Source organism: Ustilago hordei, assembly GCF_900519145.1.
Source record: "Ustilago hordei strain Uho2 genome assembly, contig: UHO2_contig_13, whole genome shotgun sequence".
In the NCBI taxonomy this organism is placed as follows: domain Eukaryota; kingdom Fungi; phylum Basidiomycota; class Ustilaginomycetes; order Ustilaginales; family Ustilaginaceae; genus Ustilago; species Ustilago hordei.
Genome location: NW_024545290.1, coordinates 513,383 through 531,684, shown reverse-complemented (window position 1 = coordinate 531,684; position 18,302 = coordinate 513,383). Strand labels below are relative to the sequence as shown.

At 51.3% G+C, this 18,302-nt stretch overlaps 6 protein-coding genes across 6 annotated transcripts; all 6 read left to right on the top strand.

The window, feature by feature from the left end:
• Window positions 1–76: 76 nt before the first annotated feature.
• Window positions 77–2,734, top strand: UHO2_05421 (putative Ste20-like protein kinase with effect on mating; the record flags this gene model as incomplete). The annotated part of the gene is made up of 1 exon (XM_041560237.1): window positions 77–2,734. One exon carries the CDS (start codon window positions 77–79, stop codon window positions 2,732–2,734), a length of 2,658 nt encoding a protein of 885 aa, XP_041416171.1.
• Window positions 2,735–3,939: 1,205 nt separating this feature from the next.
• On the top strand, window positions 3,940–4,500 carry UHO2_05420 (uncharacterized protein; the record flags this gene model as incomplete). The annotated part of the gene is made up of 1 exon (XM_041560236.1): window positions 3,940–4,500. One exon carries the CDS (start codon window positions 3,940–3,942, stop codon window positions 4,498–4,500), a length of 561 nt encoding a protein of 186 aa, XP_041416170.1.
• A 2,333-nt stretch (window positions 4,501–6,833) lies between these two features.
• Window positions 6,834–7,829, top strand: UHO2_05419 (uncharacterized protein; the record flags this gene model as incomplete). Its single annotated transcript, XM_041560235.1, has 1 exon — window positions 6,834–7,829. The coding sequence occupies one exon, from the start codon at window positions 6,834–6,836 to the stop codon at window positions 7,827–7,829; it is 996 nt and encodes a 331-aa protein (XP_041416169.1).
• Window positions 7,830–11,435: 3,606 nt separating this feature from the next.
• Window positions 11,436–11,969, top strand: UHO2_05418 (uncharacterized protein; the record flags this gene model as incomplete). The annotated part of the gene is made up of 1 exon (XM_041560234.1): window positions 11,436–11,969. The coding sequence occupies one exon, from the start codon at window positions 11,436–11,438 to the stop codon at window positions 11,967–11,969; it is 534 nt and encodes a 177-aa protein (XP_041416168.1).
• Window positions 11,970–13,912: 1,943 nt separating this feature from the next.
• On the top strand, window positions 13,913–16,066 carry UHO2_05417 (putative tryptophan synthase; the record flags this gene model as incomplete). The annotated part of the gene is made up of 1 exon (XM_041560233.1): window positions 13,913–16,066. The coding sequence occupies one exon, from the start codon at window positions 13,913–13,915 to the stop codon at window positions 16,064–16,066; it is 2,154 nt and encodes a 717-aa protein (XP_041416167.1).
• Window positions 16,067–16,583: 517 nt separating this feature from the next.
• On the top strand, window positions 16,584–18,288 carry UHO2_05416 (uncharacterized protein; the record flags this gene model as incomplete). Its single annotated transcript, XM_041560232.1, has 4 exons — window positions 16,584–16,617; window positions 16,691–16,776; window positions 16,867–16,989; window positions 17,083–18,288. 4 exons carry the CDS (start codon window positions 16,584–16,586, stop codon window positions 18,286–18,288), a joined length of 1,449 nt encoding a protein of 482 aa, XP_041416166.1.
• Window positions 18,289–18,302: the final 14 nt, after the last annotated feature.

Here is an 18,302-nt window from a genome sequence, read left to right as displayed (position 1 = left end):
AACTTCGGATCCTGCAATCCTAGCCGGCTTTTCCCTTGCTTTTTACAACTTGGCATCTCAAACGATCACGCTCAACATGCATCAATCGCCTAAACGCTCGGTGATCAAACATCCGCACGACTTTCATGGCGCACAAGTCATGCCACGCAGTGCAGACCCTCTCGCTGAAGCCACTGCTGCTCAACCTTCTGCTTCCGCCTACCAGCACTCTGATCCTTCCGCAGCTACGCCCAATTACTTGCACAGCCTCCAAGGTGTTGCAACAACCCATGCCACTTTCACTCGTCTCGCTGGCCCATTCGACTTTGCCGATATGACCCTTGTCCCCCAGCGCAGTGCACCTCCACCGCCCAGCAACCCGGGCCCAGGTTCTTCCTTTGTGCATCAGCGTGCTTCTCCTTCCACTTCTCCATCCCCAACTACCGCCTCGACTTTCACTTTTGCAAACCACTCTTCCTCTGCTACAAGATCCCCTAGCTCTGCCGCCGCATATCCTTCCAAGCCAACCCTCAACACTTCGCTCAGCTCCCAACAGGGGCCCAGGTCAGGATTGCCAGCACAGACAGGTCTTCCCTTCAACCTCTCCAGCTTTTCCAATCCACCAGCCGCATCGCCGCCAACAGCTCCGAATTCTGCCCTACCATGGTCCGCTAGTCCTCAAAATCCCGCTGCTCCTAGCACAAGCGCCACTTTCCCGCCGAGACCTGTACGATCCCATACATCAGGTCCAGACGCGCTTCACACCCTCTCCACTCTCAGCCCATCACACCACGTCGCACCCCTCATGGCGCAGCGCTCTCACTCCAGCATTGGCCCTCAGCAACACCAGACCATCGGCTCGCCTACTCTCAATCAGTCCTCACCAACGCTCGAGGGCGAACCCACACCTTGTCTCACCACACAGAGCCAATTCCTCCACGGCACCCGCGATCGAGAGCGAAGCCGTGACGGCAGTACCACACCCGGAGGCAGGAATACTTTCAAGAGCGTCTTTGGCGGCTTTGTCAACTCCATGAGCGATGTCTTTTCCGCACAGAAAAAGATTGAGATCTCGACACCGTACGATCCTGTTCATCTAACCCATGTCGGCTTCAACTCGGACACCGGCCAGTTTACTGGTTTGCCCAAAGAGTGGCAGCAGCTCTTACAGGACTCAGGCATTTCCAGGCAGGACCAAGAGGCAAATCCTCAAGCTGTCATCGACATTGTTGCTTTTTATCAGGACGCTACCCAGAGCAACGCTGAGACGCATGTATGGAAGAAGATGGGTCATGCCAAGGGCAATCACCCACCCGCAACGCCACGCACAGATACCAGCAGCGATGACAGCTTCAAGGCTGCTGCGCCTACACGCCCTATCTTGTACGAGAAGCCACGCGCTGCACCCGCACCACCAGGTACAATGCATCCAAAGAGACCAGCAGACATCGGCAGCCCAGATTTGCCACAAGCACCAACCGCCAGCGCTGCCGAAGCATCTCTCAAGGCCTCACGACCTGCACCCTCGCCAGCTGCCGCACAAGGTGCCAAGCTTGGCTCACCCTCGCTCGGATCCAAGCCCAGTTCTGCCCCCAGAGTGCCAGATACTTGTGCCGCTTCTGCCTCGGCATCCAAGACGTCAGCTACCGCTCCTGGTGCATTCGGTCCATCTTGCTCCTCTTCCTCTTCGTCCACATCCACATTCGCATCCGCATCCGCATCCGCATCCGCATCCGCATCCGCATCCGCATCCGCATCCGCATCCGCATCCGCATCCGCATCTGCATTGGCCGCGAGTAAGAGCATCAAAGCACAGGGACCAGGAGCTGTACCACGCAGACGCGAAACCAAGAAGAACACGATCAAAGATGCCGACGTGATTGCCAAGTTGCAAGCCATCTGCACCGACGCTGACCCAACCAAGCTCTACCGAAGTCTACAAAAGATTGGTCAAGGTGCCAGTGGTGGTGTGTTCACCGCCTACCAGGTTGGCACCAACCTTTCCGTAGCTATCAAGCAGATGAATCTCGAACAACAGCCCAAGAAGGACTTGATCATCAACGAGATTCTCGTTATGAAGGAATCTCGTCATCGCAACATTGTCAACTTTATCGACTCGTTCCTCTTCAAGGGCGATCTTTGGGTCGTGATGGAGTACATGGAAGGAGGCAGTCTGACGGATGTAGTCACATGCAACATCATGACCGAAGGTCAGATTGCCGCTGTCAGCAGGGAAGTCTTGGAGGGGCTGCGACACCTGCACGAGCATGGCGTGATCCATCGAGACATCAAGTCGGACAACGTGCTGCTCAGCTTGCAAGGCGATATCAAGTTGACCGATTTCGGTTTCTGTGCGCAGATCGGTGAGTCGCAGGCCAAACGTACAACGATGGTAGGCACGCCCTACTGGATGGCGCCAGAGGTGGTCACACGCAAAGAGTACGGTGCCAAGGTGGACATCTGGTCCTTGGGTATCATGTGTATCGAGATGGTGGAAGGTGAACCGCCTTATCTCAACGAGAACCCTCTTCGTGCACTTTACCTGATTGCAACCAACGGTACACCGAATATCAACAATCCCGAAAACCTCTCGAATACCTTCAAGGATTTCCTCAAGACCAGTTTGGATGTTGATCCAGAGAGACGTCCTGACGCAGTGGGCATGTTGGCGCACGCCTTCTTGAAGAGGTCCGAGAGTCTGAGGACACTGGCGCCATTGATCAAGGCTGCACGCGAACAGACTCGCAAGTCCTGATCTCTCGCTCTCACAGCGAGTCGTTCCTGTCCTTCCCACCTCGTCCCCTCCTATCATTCTGGGATGTAACACTCTATCCGGACATCGATATTCGATCCACGTTTCATGTTAGAAGGACAATCGCATCCACACGTACATTTCTCCAGATCCCATTGCGTGCTTGTTTCTTTCGAGAAAGCTTGTCTGACAGTGTCTCATGCTCACTTGCAAGATTGTTGGCATGCAGATCACATGGATATGATGCCTGTGTACCACAATAGCTCTTTCGAGTGCAATGCAGCAGTTGAATCGTAGTTCAGAGAATCTGGCACTTGAATCGTCGTTTAGAGACTCTGACACTCTTCTGCTTGACCGCATGATGACGAGAAGAGAGCAGCACAAGACGCAACCCCACTTTCCAAAGCCGAATGAATGCCAACAATGCAGACATCGAGCAAAGACCGTCCAGGAGACGAGATCTCAGCTGTTGTTCTGTAGCTTGCTGTATGTAGAACTGCTCAGTATTCTTCGTCTTCACATGCTTGCTCTTCGTTCAGGCTTTAGTGGTGCGTTGGTGGGATGAAGCTCATGAAGCAATTGTCCTTGTTTCTATTGTAGCAATCTTCAACGTTGTGGGAGAAAGTGCCTTCCAACTCATCGAGATCAGTAACCAGGTCTGAAAAGAAAGCATCAAGTGAAAACAAGTGAGCAAGGTGCGACTCTTTTCTGACACCTCCAACTGGATTCATTTACGTTGATCTCACTAGGTCATAAAGTCATCAAGGATACCACCGAACGAGCCTTATTACCCACATCGCAGCAATGAGTATAGCCGAGCGGCCTTTTTGAATATCAACAAGTAGCTCCCACCGCCAGCGTGCAAAATCGTCCTACATGAAGCTGTTCAGAAGCATTATACATGTTCAGCATCATTTGTTGGTCCAGTGAGGTAGCCCACCAGTTGATCAGTTTTGGTGCTACGTGATGAAAGAGGATGTTTCAATCCTAATTGCAGACGGTGGGACAATGCTAGGTCTAGCGATGGTGTTTTGCGATGAGTGGCAAGTTGCAAGTGCGAAGTGCGATGCTCTGCGACAAGACCAAGAAGCACTGTGAGCAAAAAATTCTCGAGGGTGAGCAGCAGCCGTGGCAGCGCTTAAATACAGTCGAGTAGCCTCATCTTACCTTTCCGTCTCTTACATCCGCAAACATTTCACCTCTACAACATGGTTTCCCGTCACACCCGTATTATCTCCCTACTCCTCCTGCTGGCCATCCATGCCGTAGGAGTTGTTTCGGCCTGGGGCTTCGGCTCGAGTGGCAGTGACTACGACCCAAAAGTACACGCCACTATGCGTACAAAAGCAGAGTATGATCAATTAGCCGCTCTTACTGGTCAAAAAAAAATCTTCTCGAGGGGAAATAAAGATCTTTCACACGATAGTCGCTTTCGTGATAAAGCTTTCGAGCATGCTAGGGCGCATGGGGCCAAGCTTGTTGGTAGCGATGCCCAGGAACTCTACTTTTATAGCATCATCCAACCCGACACCAAGCTGGGCAAGGCCATGCACCTCAAACGAAAAGTTGGCAATCACGGATACGTCAGCGTCCTATGGGAATACAACAAGAACTGGGACAAACCCAGTATCTTTGCTGTCACAAGGGTCAAACCCTTAGATAAAGTTGAAAATCCCCCCTTCAAGTGGCCGATGGAGCCTTACGAAAAAATACTGCAGAGTTTTCCTAAATTATCTGACCTCGGAAAGGACATCACTGCAACTCTCTAGGTTAGGCACAATCACATGCTCTCTCACGAGACTCAGCCAGCCTCTTTCTCCGCACTCCAACATATGACCTTTGCACACATCCCTTGTTCTCCTTCTGCGCCTTCTTGCCTCTGTTCCCAAACATTTGTACAATACTGTACTGCACTTGCTCAACGCCTAATTCGTGATTGTGCCGCTTTTGTGCTTGCAAAATAGAGAATCAACTGCTTCTTGGCCTCTATGGCATGTTACCAGTACTCCGTCTTCTGACAAAAGCTGACAAGTTGGAGAAAAGTGTAAGGAAGGCCGCTCGCTTTGTCTGGGGTAATGTAGACGAGCGACCTGTTCTGCTTTCTCGTCCTCCATGTCTGCCATCTGACCTTTGTTGGGAGGAGTGACAGACTTAGACTTGGATGGTAGGACGCGGTTTTATTACGTATGGCGACGACGGACGGCGTGTACAGATAGCGGATGGATATGGTGCCAATGCAACGACGAGACGGATATACCTTGTGTGTTTGTACGTCTACTCTCTGGACGGGACCGGGGCATGCTATCCTGTCAACAAGGCTGGAGCATGCAGGGGTTAAACTGCAATTAAGCAGATGAGCTCAAGCACAAGCAGACGATGTCAGATGATGTTCAGTGTTGCGATGATTCTAATGCTCACTTGCCAGATTGTTGGCATGGAGACGACATGGAAATGATGCCTGTGTACCACAACAGCTCTTTCGAGTACAATGCAGCAGTTGACTCGCCGTTTAGAGGATCTGGCACCCTTCCGCTTGTTCGCATGATGACGAGAAGAGAACAGCACAAGACGCAACGCTTTCCAAAGCCGAGTGCAAAAAAGCAAACTGTGCGCCACCGTGCTGCAGCCACTTTCGACTCCTATCAGAGCCTGACAACAATGCAGACATCGAGCAACGACCGTCCAGGAGACAAGATCTCAGCTGTTGTCCTGAAGCCTGCTGTATGCAGAACTGTTGAACTGCTAAACGCTCTTCGTCTTCACATGCTTGCTGTGTGTTTGCTGTGATATGCACTCGTGCTTGCTCTTCCATCAGGCCTTAGTGGCGCGTTGGTGGGATGAAGCTCATGAAGCTCTTTGTGCTTGTCTCTATTGTAGCAACCTTTAACGCTGTGAGAGCTTCCAGGGCTGAGAAAATAGCTTCACCATGATACTTCATTGTGACAGCGACCTTTCTCTCTGATCTTAGAAGGCAAATTGGTAGATTTGCTGTCAACAGGAAAGGGGCTACGACCCCTTGAACAACGCGGCCAGAACAACGACTGGTCGTCTTGCAGATTAGATGTCTTGTACACTACATGCTGTGCGATGACGGCATCCCTGCATATCAGACTACATGTTTTCGGACCTCTTCAGCGAGCGATACTGCGTTCAAGTGCTTGTTCCAGTCTCGACCTGTGCTGATCCTTTCGTATACAGTCCATTGAGATTTGAAGGGAGCTTGGAAAATGTCCGTCGGAAAGCTAACTCCCGAAAAGTGCCTTCCAACTCATCGAAATCAGTAACCAGGTCTGAAAAGAAAGCATCAAGTGAAAACAAGTGAGCAACGTGCGACTCTTTTCCGACGCCTCCAACTGGATTCATTTACGTTGATCTCACTAGGTCATAAAGTCACCAAGGATACCATCGAATGAGCCCTATTACCCACATCGCAGCCATGAGTATAGCCGAGCGACCTCTTTGAATATCAACAAGTTGTGCCCCCACCAGTTGATCAATTTTGGTGCTACGTGAGGAAAGAGGGCGTTTCAATCCTACTTGCAGACGGTGAGACAATGCTAGGTCTAGCGATGGTGTCTTGCGACGAGTGGCAAGTGGCAAGTGACAAGTGCGGAGTGGAATGCTCTGCGGCAAGACCAAGAGGCACTGTGAGCAAAACTTTATCGAGGGCGAGCAGCAGCCGTGACAGCGCTTAAATACAGTCGAGTAGCCTCATAGTTGAAGATGCGTCGGCATCTCAAGTAAGATGCACATGTTACGGCCGAGACATTGAGACACGGGAGGCTCACGTAAGCGAGAAGTACAATGAGGTACGTAATTGTTGTCATGGTGACAGCACAGTGGCACCCGGTATCATAGCAACACAGGAGTACAAATGAAGAGACACATCCTGCCTCGAATAGGACCAGAGCAGTGAATGGAGTATATATATGTGTTTGTCATTCAGTCTCACATCATGAAAACCAAGCATTACATAGAACATACGGCTGTGGTAAAGGGAGTCTGATCGTGACCCCGATAACGCCGTATATTAATTGTTATCTTCATTTGATTAAGAGTCTGAAGAAGCTATCACCGAGCTAACCGAAACTCGCCGACAACCATGGTAGAAGACACCGAAACGAGGACCAAAGGAGGCAGAAAAGGCAAGAACACCCAGGTTCGGGTCGATAATAATGCCACGAGCGAGAACGAGCTGGAGGCCATCAATGATGAAGCCGACGAAGACACCGATTCCGACTCCGACTTTGATGATGGTGACAAGCGATATAACTTTCGCACCCTAGCAAAGCTCCTCGAACCCGTGCCAAAGCTCACGTCACGAAACTATCATAGCTGGAGCGCCCACGTGAAATCTTTCCTCCGATCCGTGCCTCATGCGATGAAACATCTCGAGGGAACGTACGACAAGAAACACCCGAAATGGAGCCGCTCCCTCGACGATGCTTTAATCAACGCCCTGCGTGGAACAATCGACACTACCGGAGAACACAATGTAAATTACCTCGTTCTAGATGTAATCAAGGAGTACCTTACTTTCAACCAAGTGTGGAGAAAGATCGAAAACGGTCTCACGAATGAAGCCACCAAGACGTCTCACAGACTTGCGCTTATCTCACAACTCAACGATACAAAGATGTTTAACTCGGACGCCAGAAAGCTAATTCAAGAGATCCGGTCCATACAAACCGAAAGCAGCCTCCTCGGCAAACCATTCGCCGATGATACATTGTTCTCGGCTCTGCAGAAATGCACGATCCGGCATCCGGTGTACAAGGAGACGGTTGCCACCGTCCATCAAATCGATTTCAACGCCCTTGCCACCGCACTAAGCATCCGGCAGACCGCTGTCGAGAGCGTCCCCGCACAAAGGATCGACCCTCGACAAGCCAGTGCTAGAACCGCCGGCAACGACGATCAAAACGAACGGGCCGGAGAGACCGAAGCCGAAGCCGACAACAGCCACGCGAGCTCGAGGAACGCAAGCAAGTCACGCCGAATCCGATGCTGGGTCTGCAAGCGACCGGGACATGGTATCAGTCAATGCGACGCCTTGGTTACCATTCCCAAGGACTCCCCCCTCGCTGAACCTAAATAGGAAGCGTGGTGCTCCCTCACCCTCCCAATGAAATGGCAGGACCCCTCGAACACAAAAGAAACAGCTCATTGGATCTTGGACTCGGGGGCGAGTTACCATATGGTGAACGACTACAGCATGCTCATCCACCCGAGAACTTGCCGAAAGCGGATAATTACCGCCGGAAGCGAGGTCTTGGAAGCGGCAGCTATAGGAGATGCAAGCATATCAACAGATTACGGGGAAATCTCTCTGCAAAATGTATTGTATGTAAAGCACCTTAATGTTAACCTTCTGTCAACAAATTCATTAACGGATGAAGGAGCACGAGTGATATTGGACACAACCGGCGGCCAAATTTTTCTAACAAACGGCATGACACTTAAGATTGCAAAGAATCGCGAGCGAGGACTTCTGGAGTTCCGAGGCGACACATGGCAAGAAAGCGCGATGGCCACATCAGCACCATTGTTTGAAGGTGTTGATGAGGAGTTCGAGCATATTGAGAATGAGCCGAAAGTTTCAAAACAACAACTATGGCATGAGCGTCTCGGGCACCCAGGAAGAGATAAAGCTAAGGCGATCACAACCAAGTTAAAGGATAAGCATACCATGAAATTGGATCCAAACACCGCTCTGACGTGTGAGCAGTGCGTACGATCCAAGAGCACAAGCGCTCGGATGGGGAAAGGTAGCGGCGAAAGAGCCGTAGGGCCCCTGGATCTTATCCACGTCGATCTAATAATAGACTCGTCCCACGTGACGGAGTACACATGCACGTTGGTGCTGGTCGACGATCATAGCAAGTATGTGTATGCACAGCCATTGACACGAAAGAGTCATGCCTTTATGCAACTCAAAAGGATTGTTTCGTTCCTGGAGACACAGACGGATCGGAAGCTAAAAGCGATCCGATCCGATCAAGGAACGGAATGGAAAAGCAATGATGCATTAGAATGGTCGTTAGAAAAGGGCATAGAGTGGCAAACCACCGTAGGGTACAACAGCAAACAAAATGGACGGGTAGAAAGAATGAACAGGACCCTTGGAGAGAAGATGAGAACGTTGCTAATGCAGAGGAGACTACCGAAGAAGTTCTGGCCATACGCGATCAGAGCTGCGGCGTTCAAAATAAACCTCACTCCGAGCGTTGATAATGAATTCCCTTATCAAGCGATGTTTGGCAAGTCGCCGGAATGAGCTTTAAAGCTCCTACGAGTGTTTGGTTGTCTGGCATGGGTAAACGTACCCAAAGTTAAACGGGACAACAAGAAACTGGACCAGCGAGCCGTCGCATCCATTTTCTTAGGGTACAGTCTAGAAAGGAAGGGCTGGCTCTTCTACAGCCCGGACTACAATCCGAACATCTTCTGGAGCAACTCAGCAAAATTCATGGAATCAAAGTGCTGGTCAGACAGAACAGAGTGGCGACCGGTTGACACAAAGGCACCCCCAATGATGATGACAGAGGAAAATTTCGAAGATCTAGGATACAATAAGGAAAATATATTCGACGAAACAGATGAAGAGCCACTACGAGAATACATGGATATGGAGACAGATTCGGAAGAAAGATTAAGCGAAGGAACAGCGGAGGTGATGGAACAAGGACCAATCGCCGAAACTCAAATTGACAGCGAATTCTATGGACTCGTAGCGACGCGACCGGAATGGAGAAAGAACCTGGACCCAACCATACATGAAGCAATGAGTGGAAAGGACAGAAAACACTGGGAGGAGGCCATGCGAAAGGAGCTGGATGGATTGGAGGCGATGGGCACATGGGAGATAGTCGACCTCCCAAAGGGTGCAAATACTGTCGACACACGTTGGGTACTCAAGATCAAAACCGATGCAAACCTCGTGCCGACAAAGTTCAAAGCCCGGCTCGTGGCACGAGGTTTCACTCAACGCGAGGGCATCGACTATACAGAGGTCTTCGCACCAGTAGCACCCATCCAATCCATTCGAGGGGTGATCGCTGTCGCAGCAGTACGAGATTGGGAAATGGATTCTATCGACGTAAAGCAAGCGTACCTGAACTCCACTATACACCATGATGTATACCTCAAGCCCCCAGTAGGAATCGAAATGCCACCCGGAAAAGTGTTGAAGGTAGTGAAAGGACTGTACGGTCTGAAACAATCGGGCCGAGAATGGAACATTGAGTTAGACTCACATCTCCGGACGATCGGATTCCATTGCATGCCGAGCGCACCATGCCTATACTCAAGAGGGACAGGCGACAAGATCACGATCATCACAGCATACGTGGACGACATGCTAATAACATCACCCAGTCGTGATGAAGTAGATCGCGCAAAGCGAGAGATCATGGACAAATGGGAGACGCAAGACAATGGAAGGGTCAAAGAATTTCTGGGTATCAAGATCACACGTGATAGAAGACAGAGGAGGATATCTCTGGGTCTAACGGCATACATCAAGGAAATGGTGAACAAATGGTTAGGAGGAGCAAACGAGAAATCTTGGGTACCCATGCTGAGTGTAGCGAACGTTGCCGGAGGCGAGCGATGTGAACCTCAGCGAGCAAAGAAGTATCAAGAATTGGTCGGCCAACTATTATGGGTCTCCAACACAGCCCGACCAGATATTGCCTTTGCCGTCGGCGTATTGGCGCGATATATGTCGATCCCGATCGACAGTGCATGGAAGGCAGCCATCCACGTGGTAAAGTACCTGAACCAAACGAACGAATATCAGTTGCACCTAGGAGGGGAGACAGACGAGCACTCGGATACACCGGTAACGACGTATACCGACGCAAACTGGGCATCCGACCCCACAAATGGACGAAGAAGCACCTCGGGGTCGATAACATATGTATATGGGTGTCCAGTGAGTTGGAAATCACACGTTCAGAAGTGTGTGGCATTGTCGGCAGTCGAAGCAGAGTTTGTCGCCGCTTCCGAAGCGGTACGAGAAACCTTATTCTTCTCATATTTGCTCCGGGATTTGGAGACCACGGACGTTCGGCCCGTACTATACACAGATAGCCAGGGGTGCATACAGGTGAGTAAAGATCCAGCCAAACATTGGAAGTTAAAGCACATCGACACACGGTATCATTTCATTCGCGATCACGTACAAGAGGGCGATGTGGAAATCAAATATGTCGGAACGGCAAACAACGTTGCAGATGTCTTGACAAAACCCTTACAGGGTCTTAACACCTCACGATTGGCTAGGATGATAGGACTGGAGATCCCGCCGAAGGGGGGAGTTGAAGATGCGTCGGCATCTCAAGTAAGATGCACATGTTACGGCCGAGACATTGAGACACGGGAGGCTCACGTAAGCGAGAAGTACAATGAGGTACGTAATTGTTGTCATGGTGACAGCACAGTGGCACCCGGTATCATAGCAACACAGGAGTACAAATGAAGAGACACATCCTGCCTCGAATAGGACCAGAGCAGTGAATGGAGTATATATATGTGTTTGTCATTCAGTCTCACATCATGAAAACCAAGCATTACATAGAACATACGGCTGTGGTAAAGGGAGTCTGATCGTGACCCCGATAACGCCGTATATTAATTGTTATCTTCATTTCTCATCTTACCTTTCCGTCTCTTACATCCGCAAACATTTCGGCTCTACAACATGGCTCCCCGTCACACCCGTATTGTCTTCCTACTCCTCCTGGTGGCCATCCATGCAGTAGGAGTTCTTTCGGCCGGGGCCTCCAGCTCGAGTGGCAGTGGCAGTGTCTACATACCAGAAGTAAACAACCAAATGTTTCTTGCAGCGGAGGAAGATCAAATAAAGGCTCTTAGTAGTGGAGAACATACCTACTTTTCGAAAGGCCGGAGAAAATTTTCAGACAATCCTTCCTTTGCTAATCGAGCTCTCGAGCTTGCTAAGCAGCATGGGGTCAGGTCTGTTGGTGAAAGTGCCCAGGAACACTACTTTTATAGCATCATCCGACCCAACACCGCTCTGGGCAAGGACATGGGTTTGAAAGAAAAACTTGGCGAGGACGGGTACGTCAGCGTCCTATGGGAACACAACAAGAACTGGGAGAAACCCACTATCATTGATGCCTCAGATGCCTTCTCCAGCAGTAAAGGGCGTGATCGCAGCTTCATTTGGAAGTTGGACCGTTTCAAAGATGTACTGGAGCGTGCTCCTAAATGATCTGACCTCGGCAAGGACAACACTGCAACTCTTTAGGTTAGGCACAATCACATGCTCTCTCACGAGACTCAGCCTCTTTCTCCGCACTCCAACATATGACCTTTGCACATATCCCTTGTTCTCCTTCTGCGCCTTCTTGCTTCTGTTCCCAAACATTTGTGCAATACAGTACAGTACTGTCCTTGCTCAACCCCTAATTCGTGATTGTGCCGCGTTTGTGCTTGCAAAATCGAGAAGGAACTGCTTCTTGGCCTCTGTGGCATGTTACCAGTGCTCCCTCTTCTGACAAAGGCTGACAAGTTGGAGAAAGTGTGAGGAAGGCCGCTCGCTTTGTCTGGGGTAACGTAGACGAGCGACCTCGTCCGCTTTCTCGTCCTCCCTGTCTGCCATCTGACCTTTGTTGGAAGGAGTGACAGACTTGGATGGTAGGACGCGGTTTTATTACGTATGGCGACGACGAAGGGTGTGTACAGATAGCGGATGGATATGGTGACAATGCAACGATGAGACGGCTATACCTTGTGTGTTTTGTACGTCTACTCTGTGGACGCATGCTATCCTGTCAACAAGGCTGGAGCATGCAGGGGTTAAACTGCAATTAAGCAGATGAGCTCAAGCACAAGCAGACGATATCGGAAGCGTTGGGGTAGGTGAAGGCCTCTTCGAATCGGTAGATGAGAACGATGAGTTGGATGAGTGCGCCTGTGCGTAGTGTCCATCGAAACCAAATTCGTTCGAGAAGATGAGTGAAGATGATAGGCCAGAGAATGCCTCCGATGGCAGAACCGGCGAAGATGAGTGCTATTGCGAAACCGCGTCTCATCCCACCAATCAGGCAACCACAAGATGACGGTTGTGAAGAGGTTGCCGCCGAAAATACCAAGCAAGATTCCTTGGAAAAGGATCAGTAAAGCTACCGAGTTGGCGAAACTAGCGATGAGAAGCGAGAACGAAGAAGCAACCGCACAGACATAAGTGAAGCGAGAAATGAGGCAAGGAAACATCGAGTAGAGACCAAAGGTCAAGAGTGGGATAAAGTGCTGCCCAGCTAGGAGGGTGGTGCCAACGGAGGAGCTTGCGGTGAGCGAGGAACGAGACCTGCCTAGCATATCTAGCGCCCTTTGAGCAAAAGCTCTCCTGGAACCCCTTGGAGCCCTCTAGAGCCCATCAACTCGCCTTTAATCAACTGCCATTCGCTGACTTGACTCTCATGCAAGCATTGCTGTCAGATTCATGGTCTGAGTCTAGAGTGCTTCCCCATCGTCTGATCGCGAGATCAATTCTCGATATGGTCGAGGTGAGGCGAACAAGGAGTTCGCGAATGCGTTTTGACAGCTGCTTCCCCGCTCCATCCAGCGATGAAAGACGAGAGCCTGCTGTCTAGAGGAGAATAGCCGCCGGTGTCCGACCAAGGTGAGAATCTGCCGATCCGTTGCAAAATTGTGGAAATCGGTGATCCAACGCGGTTGCGAGTCGAAACGTAATTATCAAATGATTATCAAATGATTATCAAATGATACACAGCTCTCTCCGCTTTCTTTTCTTAGACACAGAAAAAGAGAATTTCCTGCCTTCCGAGCCAAGAAGAAACGAGAAAGCCGTTTTACCCCACTGCGATTGTGTGACTCGGTTGTAAGATTGCAAAGAAAAACAACACCGGCCGCCATTGATTCAAGGTCGCCGGCTGGTGGTCACAAGCCCTTGCTGTTCCCATCGCTGTTTCATCTCTCCACACCACCGTCACCATCTCGTCCCTGCGTCTGCTTCCGCGTATCTCATTCGCAGCCACCAAGCTCGCACCTATAACCACTTTTACTCTTCGATCCACACACACAGCTTTCTCGACTCCGTATCGAAAGTAGGCAGTCGCAACATCTCTTCGTAATTTCACAGTCACCTCTTTTCGGCCTAGTCAAGAGACCATATACACTACTTTGGCAACGATGACCGACCAGATCAAGTCCCTTTTCGCCGCCAAGGCAGCCAAGAACGAGGCTGTTTTCGTCAGCTTCGTCACTGCCGGTTACCCTACCAAGCAAGACACTGTCGATGTCTTGCTTGGTCTCGAGGCAGGTGGTGCAGATGTCATCGAGCTCGGTGTTCCCTTCTCGGATCCTCAAGCTGACGGTCCTGCCATCCAGGAATCCAACCAGGTCGCACTCGAACAGGGTGTCGGCTACACCCAATGTCTCGAGTACGTCCGCCAGGCTCGCTCAAGAGGTCTCAAAGCACCTGTCCTCTTCATGGGCTACTACAATCCCACACTCGCCTACGGTGAGGACAAGGCCGTCTTAGATGCCAAGGCTGCCGGTGCCAACGGTTTCATCATGGTCGACCTTCCACCTGAGGAGGCTGCCGACTTCCGCGCCGCTTGCACCAAGTACGGTCTCTCCTATGTTCCTCTCATTGCCCCTTCCACCTCTGCGCAGCGTATCAAGCACCTTGCTTCCTTGGCAGACTCGTTCATCTACGTCGTTTCCAAGATGGGCACTACAGGTGCTACAACCACCGTGTCCAGTTCTTTGCCCGACCTCATCTCTAAAATTCGCAGCATCACTTCCATCCCTCTCGCCGTCGGTTTCGGTGTTTCGACACGCGAGCACTTCGTCCAAGTCGGAGAGCACGCAGACGGTGTCGTTATTGGTAGCAAGTTGGTAGCCAAGCTCAAGCAAGCTCCTGCCAACACTGCTGCTCGTGTCGAGGCCGCCCGCAGCTACTGTGCCCAGATCACCGGCAAGGACGAGGGCGGTATTCAACGCAAGCAGCCTCTCAACATTAACGAGGTGATAGATCAGCCTGACTCCGTCCCCGTTCCCAAAGTCGATCGTGTTGTCAGTGCTGACCGACCTCCCGTCCCTGGTTTCGACACCATCCTTGACGCTCAAGGCAAAGTTCGACCGCCTCGATTCGGCAAATTCGGTGGTCAATACATCCCCGAAGCACTCTTTGATGCTCACCAGGAACTCGAAAAGGCCTACCTCGACGCCCTCAAAGACCCTCAATTCTGGCAAGAGTTCGAAAGCTACTACGAGTATATTGGTCGACCCTCGGAGCTCTACCCCGCTGATCGCATGACCCAAGCTGCCGGTGGAGCCCAGATCTGGTTCAAGCGCGAAGACCTCAACCACACCGGTTCGCACAAGATCAACAACGCTGTCGGTCAGCTCCTCCTCGCCCGTCGTCTCGGTAAGACGCGTATCATCGCAGAAACTGGTGCCGGTCAACACGGTGTAGCCACCGCCACCGCTTGTGCCAAGTTCGGCATGGAGTGCGTCGTCTACATGGGATCCGAGGATGTGAGACGTCAATCGCTCAACGCTTTCCGAATGAAGATGCTCGGTGCCAAAGTCGTTGCCGTCGAATCTGGCTCCAAGACTCTCAAGGATGCTATCAACGAGGCTAACCGTGATTGGGTTACTAACCTCCACAACACGCACTACATTGTTGGTAGTGCCATTGGTCCCCACCCCTTCCCCTCCATCGTGCGTGACTTCCAGTCGATCATCGGCAAGGAAGTCAAGCAGCAGCTTCAGGAGAAGAAGGGCAAGCTTCCCGACGCCGTGATTGCTTGCGTCGGCGGTGGCTCCAACGCTATCGGCATTTTCCACCCCTTCGTCCAGGACAAGAATGTTCGTCTCATCGGTGTAGAGGCCGGTGGTGACGGTATCGATACCAACCGACACTCTGCTACCCTCAGCAAGGGTACTCCCGGTGTCCTACACGGTGTGAGGACATATCTGTTGCAGGATGAGTTTGGACAGATCACCGAAACACACTCGATCAGTGCTGGTTTGGACTACCCAGGTGTCGGTCCAGAACACTCTTTCTTGAAGGACAGCGGTCGAGCCGAATACACCGCCGCTACCGATGAAGAGGCTTTGCGTGGTTTCAAGCTCTGCACCGAGTTGGAAGGTATCATTCCCGCGCTCGAGACTTCGCACGCACTCTGGGCCGCTTTCCACATTGCCAAGACGATGAAGAAGGATCAGGATATTGTTGTCTCCTTGAGTGGACGTGGTGATAAGGACGTAGAGCAGATTGCCAACGCTATCGCTCACGGTGGTTGGGGCGAGCGTCTCGGCTGGAACATAGCCTAGGCTGGCAGCAAGCAGCAGCAGCCTTAGGCTTGTTCTCATCCTCCTTACGTCTCTTTTCATGTTGGCTTCAGCATCTCATATCTACTGCGAATCTCAAGACATGTGCCATCTTCTTTCCTTTCTGCATGTTTGTACTGCGACCATTCAATGATACCACGCCTTTGAGATGGCTGCTGCCCTTTGACAATGTCTGTTATGATTATGTATCTTGAGCAGAATATCGAGGTGCTTTTTTCTGCCGCTATTTCCTACCATGATTTTCTATGCTTGCAATTTACGCGAGCTGTCAAAAAGGGCTGTGTGTGGAGGCGGAAAAGACCAACACTTTCGTTGCTTGCGACTCAGCCATCCTCCTCACCGCCACTCTGCTCATCTTTGCTCTTGGCCACCATTCACGACCTCGTCCTTTGAGAATACCGAGCCAGAAAGGCCTGAAATCATAGCTCCAGCTGTCCGGATCGAATCAGTGCCATCAATCGTCAGATAATCACTGCGAGCTCGGCTGGAGGTGCCAACGATGAACGCCCTCATCTCGGCCAGCGACATCAAAAGTAGGTCACATCCCTTACCATCCAAGCAGACCCGATACAAAAGAGCTGACATCTCTCCCATCGCATATAACAGCTTTCTACAGCGCCTTACACTGCTTGAGCCGATTCTCAGAGACTTTCTGGTTACAATGCAGTCCAAAGATTGGTGGACAGTCTCAGGTACGCTTCCCACACCACACTTCTCTTTACCAATGCCTCCATGGCAAAAGCTGATACAAATAGCATCGAATCGCTGTGTTGGACGTTTAGATACGACTGTCAGCAATCAATCCGACCAACTCGGCCTTTTGCATGTTCGTCTTTGATCCCGACTTTTTCCTCTCTGTCACTACCGAATCTTCGTCCAAGTTGGAGTGTCAGATCCAGCTCAAGGTTCGTCCCATCCTTCTACCCACATAGCCTCTTTCACCCTATCTCTGCTATTGACACATCTCTCCTCTGATCCGCTATCTGTTGATGCTACAGTCCATCCTCTCAATCCTCCGCACGCGAGGTCGCGCAGTCGAACGACTATCCCTGTCCCTTAGCCCCGACTCTGCCCCGATCCACCGCTTCACCATCACCCTCCACTGCCACCATTCCATCACCAAATCACATAACCTCACCTACTCTCCCAAACGAGGCCTTCTCCCCACCGCCGATCCCAACCCACCCAACTTTTTCTGCATCCACCCCTCCACAGCCTCCGAATGGCTCGATCACTTCCTCTCCCCTTCCTCCTCCTCTTCCTCCCGGTCGGGGGAGATCACACTCCACTGCGCCCCCAACTCTTGCATCGCACGAAGCAAAGAAGACGAGATCCCCACGCACACAACAACAGGCGCAGGAGGGGGGATTAGAAAATGTATCGCAACAGAAGTGAAAATTGCAACAGAGGATTTCAAAGAGTATGCAGTACTAGAAGAGGCCAAATTGACGTTTAGTTTAAGAGAGTTTAAAGCGACCGTGGCGTTGGCCGAGGGTTGGGGAACAGGCTTAGAGGTGAATTTCAGTGATGGAGATGAACCACTGTTTGTTAGGATGAAGAGTGAAGGTGGAGGTGTGGCGGGGGAGTTTGTGATCGCTACTACTAGAGGGGATCGAACCGATGCTGGAGGGGGGACCGAGGTACGAGATGATCCTGGACAAGAGCAGGGACACGGCCAACAAAGAGAAACTCCACAACAGCACGAACAGAGACCTATCGCTGCTTCTGCTTCAAGGATCAAACAGCCGCATCGACAAGCATCGGCATCCATAGCTTCAGGGCAAGGCGAAACTTCGCTTCCGTCTCACCCTCAACCAGTACCCCCACTCGCACACGCCATACCCACAGAATCAACCCCGCATCCCCAACATCTCGCAAAGCACCCCGAAGATGAAGGGGACGCCGACGAAACGCAACCACTCTTCTTCCCCGGCGCATCGCAACTGTCACTGCAACCAACCCCACAGGAGTCCGCAGGGGAAAGGGAACCAGAACAAACATTCGTCCAACCAACACCGGTCGCCCAAGGTGGAGATCCTAGTGAATTTCTGCCAAGCCAAAGCAGTTCTGCTCCCCCCACACAGCAGCAGCAACAACAACATCAACGGGATGCGTTTCGTACGGAGTCGCATTCAGACGCAGACAGCGAACAAGATGACGAGAGAGGCGGAATGCCTAGGAAACGGTTCAAACCTTTGTTCTAGCATCGATACCCATG